This window comes from Setaria viridis, chromosome 9 (assembly GCF_005286985.2).
Source record: "Setaria viridis chromosome 9, Setaria_viridis_v4.0, whole genome shotgun sequence".
NCBI classification, from domain to species: domain Eukaryota; kingdom Viridiplantae; phylum Streptophyta; class Magnoliopsida; order Poales; family Poaceae; genus Setaria; species Setaria viridis.
In genome coordinates this window covers 13,661,108-13,678,160 of record NC_048271.2, presented here as the reverse complement: position 1 = coordinate 13,678,160, position 17,053 = coordinate 13,661,108, and the positions used below count along the sequence as shown (strand labels likewise).

General features: G+C 42.4%; 2 protein-coding genes across 2 annotated transcripts; both read right to left on the bottom strand.

Annotated features, from left to right (window-relative positions):
- On the bottom strand, positions 1-3,872 carry LOC117836450 (SH3 domain-containing protein 2). The gene is made up of 10 exons (XM_034715873.2): positions 3,618-3,872; positions 3,309-3,425; positions 3,133-3,202; positions 2,888-3,039; positions 2,097-2,198; positions 1,122-1,322; positions 964-1,026; positions 703-855; positions 539-613; positions 1-346 (listed from the first exon to the last, which is right to left on the bottom strand). Exons 1-10 carry the CDS (start codon positions 3,675-3,677, stop codon positions 230-232), a joined length of 1,110 nt encoding a protein of 369 aa, XP_034571764.1. The 5' UTR covers positions 3,678-3,872; the 3' UTR covers positions 1-229.
- A 649-nt stretch (positions 3,873-4,521) lies between these two features.
- LOC117836449 (kinesin-like protein KIN-7K, chloroplastic) lies at positions 4,522-16,724 on the bottom strand. Its single transcript, XM_034715872.2, has 25 exons — positions 16,203-16,724; positions 16,002-16,099; positions 13,190-13,279; positions 12,809-12,861; positions 12,430-12,495; positions 11,652-11,705; positions 11,135-11,194; positions 10,600-10,678; positions 9,796-9,863; positions 9,557-9,613; positions 9,350-9,454; positions 9,076-9,180; positions 8,828-8,935; positions 8,611-8,742; positions 8,304-8,477; positions 8,034-8,198; positions 7,689-7,829; positions 7,287-7,406; positions 7,152-7,202; positions 7,012-7,059; positions 6,785-6,925; positions 5,758-6,435; positions 5,141-5,270; positions 4,953-5,053; positions 4,522-4,851 (listed from the first exon to the last, which is right to left on the bottom strand). Exons 1-24 carry the CDS (start codon positions 16,550-16,552, stop codon positions 4,971-4,973), a joined length of 3,156 nt encoding a protein of 1,051 aa, XP_034571763.1. The 5' UTR covers positions 16,553-16,724; the 3' UTR covers positions 4,522-4,851; positions 4,953-4,970.
- Positions 16,725-17,053: the final 329 nt, after the last annotated feature.

Genomic DNA, 17,053 nt, shown 5'->3' with positions numbered 1-17,053 from the left:
TTGAAACAAAAGAAAAGTTATGGGTGTATATTGACGGGATAGTTGAAGAATGAAGATAAACATTAGTGTTCAGTTCCTGCCATACGGATTTGAACAATGCGGACGGCCAGCCAAGCAGGAACAAGCCATCCAACAGGCAGGTTTCAACAAAATTACAGATCTTCTCTGACGATAACGAACATAATACACAGTGTACAACCCCGGGGATATGTATGGCTCGGTGAGCGTCTCAGAAAACTTGGCCAACTTTACTTGCAAGCACACGTTCCCGTTTCTCGATGTAGTCGTAAGGGAACCAGCCAGCTTTACCCCTACATTCACCTTCGGCCCATCCATTGTTTGAAACCTGATTAGGAAAGTTTTCGACAGAAGTTCAGTGACCGAATGCGAATAATGCGACCAAGACAGTGATGAAATGAGCAAAGCAATCAGTATGAAGCTGGTTGCAGGCCAATCATTTAAGCTGCTGACTAGTCGGTGCCCGTGCACCTGGGCTAAGATAAGGAGCAAGTACTGTTACTCTATGAGAAAGCACTACCTTTCGGACCACTATGTAGTCACCAGCTGCAAGGTTGAGCTCAGTGTCGCTCTCAGCCCGATATGACTGGATGGCCTGCCAAAGAAAATTTGACTCTCAGCTGCAAGATTATCATGAAACGGCTAGCAGCTAAAAAACTTGTGCAATGTGATGAAGCAAGTTACCTCAGCCAAGAAGTACTCCACAGTCTCGACCAATTCTGCAACAGTGTTCCTCATGAATATACCATTGACTTCTTCATATGCAGGTGGCGGTGGCATGGAACTTTCAACCACCGGAGGAGGTGCTCCTTCAATTCTTTGGCGCTCAGATACCATCTAGAAAAATAAGACTTCTTGATCAGGATATCAGAACCAACTGGATTTTCACCAAAGACATAAAGTTCTTTAATACAAGCTTTGGTAAGGATGTGAAACTATCAGTACCTCTCTTTCAAGCTGATCAAGAATTTGTAGGACCCTTTGGTGGTAATTTCTTTCAGATTCAACCTTCAGTAAACCAATAAATGTTATGAGTAAAGCTCAAGACTTCCGAGAAAATAGTCAGGTGACCACCCAAACATCCAACTATACAAAGAATGTACCAATGCAATAAGTCGCTGCAATGTCAGCCTTTGCTGTTGAGCTTCAACAGCAGTCATTGCTGCAACAGCTTCTTTGCCCAAAACCCCCATATTTGACTTCAACTCCTGCAGCTTTGTTTCAGCAGCCTCTAGCCTTGAAATCATATCGCCATTTCCAGATGCCTCTCTTAATTTCATTTGGCGCTTCGAAACTTCAATAGCCTGCAGAAACCAAAGAGTATTTTGAACAGTATAGCGTGCTGAGTGATTTAAAATTACCGTGCAATATTTAAAAAGTGTTGTGCGCAAAAAAAGGGAAGGTCGACTGATGACTGACTAAACAATGATGAAAAGTAGAATAAACGGGAAAAAAAGAAGATTCTGAACAATGCAATTTTTTTATAAGAGAGTTTGTCTTGTTCAGTTGTCACAGTACATGGAAAACAAAATGTAAACATAATATTGACTCAGAAATTATTAATATACCTACTTGCTGCACAGATAATTAATACAGTCACTCCTCAAGTTCTCAACTATTTTCTTTGGTCTAAATGCAACATAGCCTTACAGCTCAACTGAAAAGGGAATGCTCTTATTTGAATTCTAGCGTAAGTGCAGAAGCAACAGAAAGTGTGTTAACTATGTGCCTAGATGCATAAAAATAAGTTCTATTAATGGCTTACATGGTATGACCTGAGCTTGAATTGCCCAAAGTACATTCCTTAAATAAAAAACCACGATTGTTAAAATCCAAAAAATTACATGCCTTGATCCGAAAAGTTTTACAATGCATTATTAGTAATCTGAGATGGACTAATATAGCTTTTGCTATGTCATTTTACCATGTATCTTTCAATTGGTGAGAATTAGTGTAAAGATTCCTTGCTACCAGAAGCAAGGGTGAAAATAGATGCAGGCATGCGTTTTCTTGTTAATGGCGAGATACAAAGACTAAAGGCAAATATAAACCTATTATGGAATGCATAATGAAGTTACCTGTGCTTCAGCTTCTTGACGCATTCTGTCATATCTTTGAGCAAGGTGCCGAGCATCCTCCAAAGGAGCTCCCATAACCATAGCCCTCAGTGGTTCTGCAACCTGATGGTAGTTCACGTTACTTACACAAAACTTCGTCGAGGTTTGATTGCAGGATAAATGTACAGAGTATGTAAGGCGTTATGGCATTCATGTCAATACAAGGAAGTTAATACTTAATAGCTTGAAAGAAGGAATTGACAATTTAGACAGATACCAGATGAGATGTTTGAAAAAGGAAAGCAATAGAAAATACAAATAAAAAAAGTGCCACTTCACAAGCGCAGATCAACTCACCCAGACCCATGCACAACAAATTTCCACTTTTTCCTACGATCCTATCTTCTAGTTTGCTGGACTTTCACTAAACATAAGAATAAGAAATTAGGAAAAGGTTATTAAGCCAGCAGTTTCAATACATTTAGTATTAAACTATTGCAAGTTCATGGAAGATGCATAATGGCTATTTAACTAGCATGAATTACCCTAACATATATTTCTATGCTAACAGTACAACACAGACAGAAATAAGAGATAAGCCAACAGAAATGCTAGTGTTCTATTCTGCGATAACTGACAACTAATCGAACAAAAATTGACATGAATCAAATACTTGTGCCATTTGCCAGGTCTACTTCAATAAATTTAGAAATATTCCAAGCGTAACGCACAACGCATCAGTAGCTCATCATCCATAATCACATGCATTCCGCTCATACGTTACAGGTATATAGGCAAGCGATGGTCAATACCTGCGTGCCCAGGGCTTTCAGCAGGTTACCCCTTTCCTTTTCCATCATGGATCGTGCCTTAGCGAAACTTAATGCCGCCTTCGACAGCGTGCTCCCACTGGTACAAGTGTTCTCGGTGCCATACTTCTTGCCGTCCTCACATAACTTGTTCCCTACACAGCACAAAGCACGTCACATTCCCAGTTCCAAAATTCAAATTCCAGGTTCACCAAAAGGGTGACAGGGAATTCAGCACAGCTGCTTACCGATTTCGACCTGCTTCGAACCCGTGACAATGTAGCCCTCGACGCCGCGAACAATATCCCTTTGGAAGTGCTGGAAGCAAACGAAAACGCAAACACATTGTGTAAGCAGAGCCTAGACGGAGCTATGAAACCAAGCGAGGACCGTGACGAGGGAATGATCGATCCACCATTCTTACCTTGGCGGCGCGCGTGGAGATGTAGAGCTTCTCGAGCTTGGAGTGCTGCTGCGCGTCGGCCTCGTCCGCGAAGGCGCCGTCCGCGCCGTACCCGCCCCCGAACTGCTTCATCACCGCCTGCGAAACACGACCGACCCGGCGCGCGCGGCCGCGAGCGCGTAGGGGCGTCATCGGTCATCAGTCATCAACAAACAACCTAGCGACGGCAACCGGATCTCGTGGTCGGGCGGGCGGTGCGAGCCCGCGGCCGGGGCGCGGAGGAACGGATGGCGGGGATCTTGAGAAGGGGGACGGGTGCGGCGTGCTCACCTGCTGCTGCCGGGCGACCTGCTCCCGGAGCTTGGAGGCCTGCTTCCGGATGGCCTCCATTGGGCGCAGCCGCCGCCAACCTCTCCGACGCCGCGGCCGATCGAGACGGAGACGGGGGTGGGGATGGGAATGGAGGCGAGCCGAGGAGAGATCTGAATCCGGGAGGAGGGAGGAGGTGGCGTCAGGCTCCCGCTCCGGCGTTCTTCCCTTCCCCTTTCTCTTTCTCCTTTTTGTTGGGTTCGGGGGGTGGCGACGCTCGGACGGCTGAGATGACGGGGTGTCCGGAAGGAGTCGGCTCTGGTGACGGGAGGTGGTACTGTGTCAGATGCTGCCCGTTCACCTGTGCCTCGCGTGAATGTGCCATCGGTACTGCCAGTGCTCGACTCCGGCTGTTTCTGCAACTGCACACGGTACACCGTACTAGTGCACACCTTGCTCGTCGTATGATCGTTCGTTCCTAGGTCAATTTGAATTCGAATTGCAAGAATCATGGAGGTTCTCACCATTCATAAACTACAATAACAAAGACTGCATTGCTATCTTGTTCTTTGTCAAGCCTAAGAAAATATTGTCGGGAATTAATGGGGTGTTTCGGTTTTAGAAATCGACTCACCTAAATGGAGTGGTCAGCACATGCGGCGATTTTGTATCCTAGAAATTACGATGTTTTCAGCTCACCACTGCTGAGCTGATCCGGTGCAACCAACGAACTGGACTGGACAGCACAGCAGTGATGGTAGTCAACCTATTTCAGGGACTTGCCACCTTAGTGGGCTGGACACAGCAAGTCATGTGGTCTACCATTTTTGTCTGGATGAGCCAAAATATTGGCCCACCAACATCACAATTACGAAACTTCGCAACCCAACATCGCAAATTTTGGCACGTCCGAAGGATCAGCATATATTACAGGCCGAATTGTCCAGCCCAATCAAAAAGGCAAGCAGACATCTTGTTGACATCAGGTTGCTGACTGCTTTTCTTCAGGGGGGGAAAACAAAAAATCAAAATGTGTTACAATGTCGAGTCGCATATCTATACATATTTGCACAGCGAGAAGTCATCATTTGTAACTCCTCGGTACAACAAAGAACGAAAGATGAGCCTATAGGGTAATCGAAAGAATGGCGATACAACACAGAAGGAACATAAAAGGCACCTTCTTTGCTACAAGGAAAAAAAGAGAAACATATACCCTGAGGATTTTACAAGAGAATGCGAGCTTCAGAACCACCTGCCAGAGAGACGCACATCTCGTTAGGAAAATACAGAGGTCAACGTGCAGGTAGTGAAAGTGTTTCTTTTCTAAAAAAAAGGTAGTGAAGTGTTTGGCACCTGAAGCTAGCAAGAGATTCATGTGAAGGTGATTATCCTGTCGGCGATTCTAGTGCGGCACAGAGGGCACTCTGAACAGGCAAGCGAGCAGGGCTTGCACACTGAAAAGGAGAAACCCGTGCGGTTAGAATGAAAAGTCAACTTCAACGCATGAAAGCAATTCACCAGCCTAGGAGGCAGTTGCTTACAGCAAAAGTGCCGGCAAGGAAGCAATACTGCAGCTGTTGCAGATTCGAAGCATACTTTGCAGACGTGTGAGTTCCCATCTTTGTCACTTAAGGGGTCTAAGTCCTTTTCCTTCATCTCCTGAATTTTAGCCTGCATATAGAAGAATTTATTAGGTTTGCAAGTGGCACGTATCACTCACTATCGGCAATCCAGCAGCAACTGTCACCTGATTTACTGAGTTGACTAATTGAACCACCAATATCAATGATGGAGCAAATTCAAATAGTGGTTCAGATATAACCACTAGTCCATGTATCTGACAGCAAGAGCTGTGTTGCCACCACTAAGCTTGTTTGTGGACATGTGTCTACTGATTTAAACATAAAAGTTGTCTACATCAAGCTAAACCTAGATTCCACGCAGGTTTTACAATGCTGCGATAAGATAGCTTCACGTATTCCCTTCTGTGCACAAAGTTTTGTTAATATTAATTACGATGGCACCACTGCAGCACCCTCAATCTACTTTTCAGATTTCCAAATCCAGCTTTGCATAACAGATTAAAGTTATAGGAAGTTGATAGTGTACACTACTTCAAAAACTAATGAAATATGTATAAACAAAAAAATGTATATACCTTCAGACGAACAAGAAGCGGTTCAAACTCCGGACTTCTATGTTCTTCTGTGGTCAACTTCACAGTATCATCTGAAATTTGTTTCTCAACTAGAGCAAAATTCTTGTCAACTTTGTTTTCCTTTGTGCCATTAGTTATATCAGCTAGGTTGACTGATCGATCATCAACATTCAAATCGGATATGCCTAAAGCCCCTCTCTTCAACTTAGCAACGAGGACCCACATGCCTGCTAGATCATTTTCCAAAGATAGTTCCTTTTTCTTTGCCTCGTCAAACTTTTTCTTGTACTCCTCTTCGAGAAGCTCCTTCTCTGCCAAAGCAGCTTCCAGAGCAGCCTCCCTCTGTCTTCTAGCCTGTAGCTCCATCTTCATGTCCTCTAAATCTAGGCTCCATGTCCCAACCTCATCCCTGCCCCTACTAGTTGTACGACCCTTTCTAGCATGAACCCTTGAATGTGCCATCTCTTGAGCAACTAATAACTCCTTTGCCTGCTTTGCATTTAGTACGGATAACTTTGTAACTTCTTCAGCTAAATTCTTAAGTTCAACAGCAGCTGAAGATGCCAATTCCTTTGCATATGCAGCTTCCTCACTTAATTTATGGTTTTGACTGATCAAGTCATGATGCTCCTCAGTAATTTTCAGGTGCTCATATTTCAGCTTTTCAATCTCAGCTTCCTGTTAAAGTACATCAGCAAAGTTGGTTAACATGAATTAAGATAAACCAAGAATGAACAGTATTTGCATACAGTCATGTAAGGAACACACATAATATTTCTATATACTAGAATTACAGTAAGGGTGTAGCAAGAAAGTTGGTGAAAGAAGACCAAGGGTCTATAGATCAGTAAACCTAATCATGGCTATTCTATATTGAAGACTATACCACAATAAATTATACAGGTAGGTATACTGTGCAAGAGTACAAAAATACAAAATGAAAGAAATTGCAAAAGACTGTCACTAAAATGCATGGAAAGAAATTCAGTTGAAAGAACACAGACAACGCAAGGATCAGTAAAAGAACCTTGGACTGAAGTTTAGATTTCAAATCAATAGTCTCCTGCTGTGTGTAATTAGTCTCCTGCTCAGGGGGTATATCAGCTTTTATTGAGAGCTGTTGCTCAAGGCGAAGAACTTTTTCTTGTAACTCATTGATTTCCACATTCTGCAATTAGCAAAACGTTTGGATAAAACTTTTGCCAACTTGAAGATTTTAAAGTGAAAATTGAGAGAGAGAGAGAGAGAGAGAACCTTCTGATGTAGCTGCTCTTGAAGGACACGATTATCAGCTGATTTTAACTGTCCCAAAAAAACACACAAAACAATTGTCAAAAAGCCATTCCAGGGTAATTGAGTTTTATGGAAATCACAGTAGAAGTTCAAAAGATCACCTCTAACTCAAAAGCTTTCTCACTGCATTGAGCTGTCAGTTTTGAAATAGTCTGTTTTCACAAAAACAAACATGTTACTATTGAAGGGGGGAAATTGCAGAAACAAGAGGGAAATCCATATGCTGGACATATCACCTGCTGCATATCCACCATGGAAGCATTAGCAACTGATGCTTCGCCGCTTTCCATGATTTGTTGTTCCAGGGCTCGCATGTGCCTTCTTTTTTGCTGGATTTCACGTTCTAAATTCTCGATCTGTTATAAAGATGTATGTGAATATTTTAAGCAACTATACAATGTGTATCAAAATAGATTCCAGAACCCAGCTACACGGAATGTTATTTTTCCTGCCATGCATGTGAACAGAAAAGGCTAATTCTCATGCTTTATGTCTGCTTGCTGCTTCAAAGGTTAACGGGCTTCGCTATTTGTTCAACTATTAATTTCTTTCCAGAAGTAACACATAGTGCACCACTAATCACTGCTTTGATACTGATGAAAAGGTAAAAACGAAAAAAATGATAAAGAGGGGAATACTTGGTCCTTTGTCCCTTCAGGGTCATCTATCGATTGTTCGATTGATCTTTTCAGCGAACTGGTACCAAATGCAACCTCCCCAGCAAGCATCTTAATTTGCTCAATAAGTAGATCCATTTGATCTGATGCCGTGAAACCTGCCTGAAATGCCAAGTTAAGAAATCAGAGTTGAAAATAAAAGTTCACTTAGAAATTGTTTCTCAGGAGTTGAGTCAAGGTGGCCTGTCAAAGGGATTCTTGTGTAGAGCTAATAATTGCTTATTAGCAAGAATGAAGAGTTCCAATGCCCTTCAAAACCTTACAAATTAGGAATTTTTAATTGAAAAAAATTGGCAGGTAATTTACCTGCACTGAATCTGGTGCGGAACCAGTAATTGAAGAATGCTCCCCACTGGCAGATCTTAATTGATTGATCTCATCCAATGAGTCCGGCAAAGCAGATGTTAGGGGGTCTTTTGTGGTGCCTTCATTTTGGACAGGCATCGAACTATCTTGTGAAGTGCTTAACTTCTGAAATATACAGATAATTTATATTTTCAGATAAAAGGTACAGCAAACAGAAGCATAAAGAAAGATTACATGCAAATGTACAGTAGTTTAGCAATTAATACTTACATCTTGCTCACTAGAAGAATTGTGCCGCTGATGACTATCTGTCAAGGCAGGAATATTGTTTTTTGTGGAAACGAGTATTAATTTGGTCAAGCGTTGTATCCTGCTCATTAGAGCTGCTTTCGCTTCCTCTTCCTCCTCCAGACGATACTGCATCTTTACCTGGCCCTCCTCCAGCTAAAAGGGAAAGAAAGAAAAGTACTTTCAACCATTTATCAACTTACCAACACAAAGATTATTCTACAGAATCAGTTTTCAAGGAGCACAGAACAACGTAACAGCACAGTTCTATCAAGCAAACAGAACATACCTGCTGACGTAAACTCATAATTTCTTCCTGGCTAGCACCACCAATCATTCCTCTCCTTAGCTGATCCAGTTCTTGCTTTAGAGAGGATATTTCTCTCTGATACTTCTTGATCAAAGACTTCTCATCAATTATCTGGGCAGTCAAAATCATTATGTCAGTTAATTTATTTTCTAGAATGGTGGCATTGGAAATCAGTTTTGTATGCCTAAATATTTACCCGGTTGCGAGAAGCGTAAATTTCGACACGTTTTGCTCTGCTTGCAAATTTCAATGTATTATGTGTTTCTTCCATGTTGCTTGATGCTGGGGTAATTGTACAAATTAGCTGCATGAAGAAAGTAAGCATATCAGCTGACCACTTCAGAAGGAGGTTCAATGGTTTACTTCTTCAATGCCTCCTCCAGAACAATGGAGTGAGTTCCAAAAGGAATGGCTCCCGGAGATACAGAAAAGGTAAGTACTTACTGAGACATGACCATGGCCACTTAATGATGACTGTAGCAAACGGGTCAACTTAGAATCACGATAGGGTATATGTGTAGCCCTCCCTTCGCTGAGCTTGCCAATGACCTTTGAATAGAAAAATGTTCAAGTCAACAGAACTTAAGACCGAAAATATTTTGACAGAAGGTATAGTTATACAATGGTCAAATTCTTAAGAAGCTGAGTTGAAGTCAAAGTTGCTGATAGTATACCAGCAATCCTGAGTTGTCACATATGATTGGCAATGAGAACTTACAGTTCCAAGAGTTAAAAGACTCTTGTTAATATATGCACCTTCCCTTCTTCTTAACCCTGTAGTCTCTGTCTTAGAGCTCTCAGAACCAGCTAGATCAATCAAATTCTAGAAAATGACAACCACAAAATATGATATTAGAAACTCGTGGGCAACTGAAAAGTGTAAAAAGAAAATAGTTCTTAGGAGCAGTCGAGCAGAATAACGTACGAGCTGCGAATACATGACCCCATCATACTCATCACCACGGGCACTGCTTTCAATCATCTGAAGAAGAGCACAGATATGCTATGGGTCAAATAAAGGAGTACAGCATATCACGAATGTGATTAGCGATGGTACAGGTGAATCCAGCAACTCAGGAGTATTTACGGCATAGGAAATAACCAAAGGGAAACATTTGCAGAACTGCATTGGTCATTAAATGCTGAAGGAAATTATGAACTCACCAATGTGAAAATAGTATGACTTCGGCTACTAAATAAGTTGAAGTTGTTAGAGCCAACATGCCGATGTTCTGTCATGTTACATAGTATTAGTTTAGATGTAAAAAATGAACTCATGCCACTTCATTACACAACTGAAATTATTCCATATTTCAGAAAAGTGAAAACAGATTTTCATTAGTTAACACCGTTGAAGCCCTGGGTGATAAAAAAACAACTATACATAACCAGGTGAACAAAAAATATGGACAAGAATAACTCGTGAGTGGTCAATATCATACATGGGTTCTTGAGAATCTTAGAAAGCAGAATATAAATGACAATATTTCTGTTTCCCCGGAAAGGTTCACGTTGTGGTTCAGAATAGAGTATAAGAGTAGTAGTTATGGTTGCTAAATAATTTTTTAATGTGCATGAGTAGCTAGAACTTGGATTGGTAACATGGAGTCCAAACAAAGAATATGATTGTAAGGCAAGGACCAAGAACTTACAAGAGAAGCAAAGCATATGCTGTAATTTAGAGAAACATAAGGTGGATAACTAAAAGCACAGATCTCAATGAATCAACACAATTCTGTTGCCTGCCCAAACCAATTAGTGGACAGGCTAATTGAAATTTAGGAAGAAGCCATAAAAAATGAATCGGGAAGTAACAGACTATCATATGACATAGTACCCCAAGATGTACTGTCACCTCAAACAGCCATAACAAGAAAAAGTATCTTTGGTAAAAATGACAGTAAAACATGCCCCCAGAAATCATGGTGCTAGTAACATACTAATAACTGGGAAAGAAAACATAATCACCTTCACCAGCTGCAATAAAAGAAAGAGCATGTCCTGGAGATAAAACTACTTCTTCTTTTATTCCTTCTACATAGGTTCCCTAGAGAGAGAAGAAAAAGAAAGGAAGCAATTAGAGAAGCTCATAAATGAAATATTAATTGCAATGGATGAAACTATAAGCTACATTTTGATATACCAAAGGTAACACTGTAAATGAATAAAAAACAAATTAGGAAGGTGGGATATGAAAATAATCCTGTATGCTATGATTAAGATAAATAGGATCATATCATGTTAATCACTCCCAGAACAAGATGGCACGCAACAAAAACAATGTACATGTTGACTTCAAAATTTCCACCAATTGAAGGCAACAAACTGCGTCCAGATAGCAATCCTGAGTAAACACTAAGATAATTCTACCTAAGTAAGAAGTAAGAACAAAAATCAGATTGTTTTTCATATCTTGCAATAAAATCATTCAGTTGAAACTACTTGTCAATTCTCTGTATCAGTATATCATGAGAATACGCCAAAAGGTTCTAGAGATTTAAACCTGTGCATCCTCCCGCACACGCAAATTTTGGCCAGTAGGATCAAGTAAATCATTTATCACCTGCAATGAGATATACAGATTAAATCTATCCATATAGTACAAGCTGAGAGTGAATAACAATATAGATAACCTTGCCATAGAAAGTGACATCAAATTTTGCTTAGACCTCCAAGAAAGGAAAATTAGACTCGGTAGTCTAATATGTCCATAAAGAAAAACACGATGGCAAATATTTGTACTGCATGGGAGTAACTACTTAACAACAAGTATAGATTCTGCATAACTAAAAGATTTGCAGCCAGCAAACAAAAAAGGTTATACTAGATAAAGTGAAGTGCATTCCAGGTAGAATTATCAAACAAGAACCCTTTTGTGAAGGGCCAAGACAGTCAAGATAAAAGCATAGGGTGAGTTACATAAAGGATTGTTGAGTAATCAAATAACGTAAGACCAAATGCATGCATCGAAGAAATTTCTGAAAACGATAAAAACAGTCAAACTTGCCCAGGTAGTATACCTCATTATAGATTTCAAGATACGACACACGGAGCAAAAATTCCCTTCCAGGACTCTGTTGATCAAGATAGGGAAAACGAGGGTTGCAGTTAAGTGATAGCCAGAGTAGGTGATGAAATACAGGAGAGAATTGAGCAGCATCAAGCACGCGGTACAGTTCAGGACACAGTAAGATTTACAAGAAAATGGCAGTCCAAAATTTGTGTATATGCGAGCCCATTCATATGGAACTTTGTAATCACAACTTTCTTGGAGACGTCAATCTTCACACTCTGGCTCTCAAAGCCCTTAACCAAATGATTAGAAGTTCTCCCTCTTGTAGAATAAAAACTAACCGGAGATTCTCTTTTGTATAAAGAAAAGTAGTAAAGCCCTCCAGATTTAAGAATGTTCCTATGTAGCTAACTTTCAAGAAAGGACCACCACACAACTAAACAGATCAAGACTTAAAGCTCTAGCTTCTTGGGTTAAAAAACCACAAACTGCTAAGTTGTATAAACATAGCTTGCTTGGGTAATATACAGTGTTCTAATTGCTAAACAATGACATTCGATAGTATTGATATATACACAGGATCATAAGAAGTGCCAAGAAGACATCAGTGCAGATTTAGGAGGTATTCTTATTTAGGAAGAGGTCATGGTAAAGTGCTCATCCATTTAAACATTTAAGAAATATATTCATTTGAAATAAGGACATTATGACTTAGAAGAGTTAGAAAAGGAATCATAAAAGCAGGATTGCTTGACTTTTTGTAACTCAAGTATTTACTGCCATACATCTTGGATCATGCTGAAGACATCCTTAATGGCAAGTGGAATTATTCCAGGACAATTCTGGTCACCCTGCAAAAAATCAGAAAAGACAAACAGATAAGTACAAACATTCATGCTGCCCTAAAAAACCATGCAGGAGCGTACGTTTAACATGTAAAAGTCATATTCATGTGTTACAGTTACTATCGCTTAGCAGTTGAAGAAAATATCTTCCAAGTAGAACTGCATTGGAAGTAATGTGCATGTGCTAGACAGAGGATCTACAAATCTGGACCTCAGCAGGGGCCACATGGATAAACTAACTGTATGCCCATATAGTTATAGCTTTCCTAGGAAATTAGCTTGGTAATTCTTCCAACAGATTTTGGATATGGGAACTTACATGCATTGTGTGGGTCTTCCCACTACTTGTGACACCATAAGCAAAAACGGTCCCTACAAATCGGTACAAAGTTGTGTTTAGAAATGATGCAAGTGAATTGACAAGTTAGCAACTCATTAAACAAGGTAAAACAGTAATTCTGTAACAAATAAATGGTGCTGCAATTAAAGATAGGAATTGAATAGTTAGGAAAAAAACTGCGCCCCATTAGCTCATAACCAAGAGAGTAAAATTACATGTGGACGTAGAATTCACTCATTATGTGATACAACAGTAGTGAACAAAAAATCACCATAAAGTGTGTGCAGGTTATCTTAATAAGGCAAAATGCAGACCATAAAAAATGCTTAAGATGATCTAAATAAGCCAAAATTGGCATACCATTTATGCCCTCCATAGCACCTTTCACAACAGGGCGAGCTGCAACATCATAGACAGCTTCGGTGGTTGTCGAAGGCCCAAAAACTCTATCTGAAAAAATTAAGCGAAGGGAGAAATAACCATTGATTATTAAGTTAACATAATGTTGATATAGCAGACGAATAGAACATAAACTGTGTGATGTCTTAATCTGCACAACAAAGCTGTGTGCTGGATTAGGTCAGATTGATTGACTGCGATTAGGAACAAAAATTATAATGAGCCAAAAACATCAGTGCAAATGTTTAGTAACAGTTACAGGAAGTAGAAATTGAACTTATTATAAAAATGTTTCTACCAGGTTGTTTCTCCTTTTATTTTGCTCATGCATCAACTTTCCGTTTGGGACTATTGCACCTCCTGGCCCTACCTATCTGTCTCTCCTTGTTCGTGTTATGGGAGAATCAAAGATCCAGTGGAAACCATATCAAGTCTTGTCTATTCTACCAAGTTGTTTCTCCTTTTATTTTGCTCGTGCATCAACTTTCCGTTTGGGACTATTGCACCTCCTGGCCCTACCCATCTGTCTCACCTTGTTTGTGTTATGGGAGAATCAAAGATACAGTGGAAACCATATCAAGTCTTGTCTATTCTACCAAGTTTAAGGGCCTGCTTGTTTGAGCTGCAGCTTTTGAGCTTTTCTAAAAAGCTGCTGTTAGCTTTTTGCTTCTGAAGAGCCAACACTAGCTTTTAGAAGATGCATTTAACTTTCTGAGCTCAAAAAGCTACGAAAAGCTCATAAAACTGAGCTTTCCCGCTTTCCATATAAACTCAACTTGTCTAGGCTTCCAGCTTTTCGGAAGCTACATGAGAAGATCGCTGTTTGTTTGAGCTTCTGACTTTTCACGCTGAGAAGCTGCCAGGAAGCTCAAACAAACAGGACCTAAATGTGGCTTGCCAGCAGATCACATTTTTTTTTTGCAATATGGTACATCTGTAGCAGCGTCTGACTATGCTGAATGCTTCTACAGCCCAGCAGGTGAATGTACCTAAAGACTATTGTAGAGCGCAAATATTTCTGTAGAGTTCCTCAAAAAAAATATTTCCATACTTGCAAATCAATGGTAACTTGAAAGTTTGAACAGCAGTGATGCTGCAAATCAGTGTCTCGGATTTTGGAGAAGCTACAGAGACCTACAGTACCCACTTTGGTGCAGCCACATCTCAGGGTTATGGGTTCATACTTCATACTAACACCCTGCAGTAAGCAAAAGAAGGATCTGACCAACCTATGCTTCCTAAGCTATATGTGATTGTGAAGAATGTCAGTCTTCCAGATGAATTTCAAAACCAACAGTCACTACTCCTTATTTTGTGGTTGTCACAATGACTCATCTCATGCTGATGTTGTCCAGGAAGCAGTGGCGGAGCTAGGAATGAAACGTAGGGGGGCCAATTTGCCTAATATGAACTTTATTCCATTACGCAAAACCTTGTTCTTTGATTTGTGAAGACATCAAAATCACAAAGAAGACAATAATATGCACGGTGGCCGCTCTCTGAACACTCAAACCAAGAAGGAAAAACTAATTGAATTGAAAATGGCACTGATGCTTTTCGCTCAAAAAAAATGGCACTGATGCTCAGTCTAGAAGCCTTACATTCTTCAGTTTGAGTTGCAGGACCTAACTTCAAGTATGCAAGAGCTGGAAGTTGCTTTCTAATATGGCTAACGATGCATCTTGCTCATGAGATCTAGAAGCAAGGAACAAAATTACAAAAGAAGCTAATAACAATCTGCCTACACTAGGAAATGTGGACTTGATTGGGAGGTGTGGCAGGCTAAGAGCGTGAAGCCAGCACGGAGCAGCGGAGGCCGGCGAAGCGCCAAGCCAGGGACGCATATGGCCACACGCGCTGGCGGCCGGCCGTAGGGTGACTGCATTGCAAAAGAACTGCACGATGCCTTACGGTGGACCTGTTTTCCTAATCGTTAGCCAATTTACTAGGCCATCACGTTGCGGGCCTCCAGCTTTCATGTAGAAGCGTGAAAAATTGTTTTGACCAATGGGGGGCCGTGGCCCACTTTGGCCCCCACGTAGCTCCGCCGGTGCCAGGAAGTACACTCCAGAGTCTAGACTATTCACTGAATCACTGTACTCAGCACCAGTTCAATTAAGTGCACATCCAACAAAGATATGGTCAAATACTCAAATGTCGATATACACGATGTTCCTTTGCACAACAAAATAGGAATTGTCCTAGTAGACCATGATGATAACATGCATTGCGTCTGTGAACACAACTTTCAAACATCTAAGGATCCGAAACAAATTGGGCAGGTGCAGATGAACTAATGCTGCCAGAATGAGTTTGTTTCATCAGCCCAAGCTATCCGAGTAACAAAAACTCATAGGACACTGTAAGCTAACCAATCAAGATTCAACAACCAGCAGTAAGCAATACTTTACGATCAGCTTGAAAAGGCATAAAACGGCGCAACCCTCATAATAGTGACTAGATATTAACAACATATGCTTCCATAGCTACAGATGCCTTCCAAAACTGTAGACCATGTCCTAGATTTTGGTTTCATCATGAAGCCACATCTAAGCTCATATGCACATGTGTATGTCTACAATAGTAACAAAATACTACTAAGAACTAATTTTAGAAGTTCATTAAGTGTCCGAATCCATAATTTATTTCCGAAGCCCCAAATTAGAAAAAGGCTCGAGAGTATAATTCCAATGCCTAAAATTGCACATATCCCCAATCCCACCACCTGCATTGCACAATTGGACGAAGATGGAACTGAAGGATGGCTACTCACCGTAAGCATAAGCCGTCGCCGGGTTGTACTCGCACCGCACAAGCCGATCCCCATCCGGGTACCACGAGATCTCATCGCCGCGCTGGAACTCCCGCTCGCTGCAACCACACCAAATCCAGCTCAAAACCACTTCGAGCGCTTCCCAACCCTACTCACAGCCCCAGACGAACAGATCCGCGTGACCCCCTCCGAGATCCCCACCTGAGCGGCCGGAAGCGGATGGTGACGGAGATGCTGTCGCCGGATCGGGAGGTGTCCTCGATGACGAGCTCGTCCGCGCTGGGGAACGGCACTGGCGCGAGCGCGGGCGCCGGCTCCGGCGCCGGTGCCACGGACGAGCGGCGGCGGCCGGGGGTGGTGGACCTCGAGCTGCCCCCGCCCCCGCCGCCGTAGAAGCTGGAGCTGACGGAGGACGGGGACGAGCGCGGAATGAGGCGGCCGGAGCTGAAGTACGAGCTCGAGGAGGAGGACGCGGTGGGCGGGCGGCGGTGCCCCGCGGAGAACGGCGAGCTGCTCCGCCGCGACGACGACGACGACGGCCGCGACGACATCGCGCGCACGCGGATCTCGCGGAAGCTTCGCGCCCCCCACGTGAGGCGACGCTGGCGCGGTGTCCTGCTGCCGCAGCCTGCTGCCTGCAGCACGGGAAGGGAGGGGGGCGAGCGGAGGGGAAGGTATCGGGAGGTCAGAGGCTTCACATGGCCTGCTCCAAAAGAGGTGAGCGGCCACGGCGTCGCGGGATTTTAAAGCGAGACGGCAGGAGGTGGGAGGCGACACTGTGCTATAGCCTCTGCCCCTTTCTACTGCCGTAGGCGGCAGGGGCGCCGCGCGGAGGTGGGGACCGCAGCGTCCACGTGGCGGGGATCGGTGACTCTGACGTCTGGGCCCCACTCCTCCGTGGGGCCCGCGCGACTGGCATGGCCAGTGGGGCTCTGTAATTTGAACTGGAGGGGACGGGTGGGGAAGTGCGCGTGGTGGGCGGGAATAACCGCGGCGTGTCTTGTTTCCTGCGGAAGATTTTAAATTTTCGCTGGGAAAAGTGAAGCGCGGGG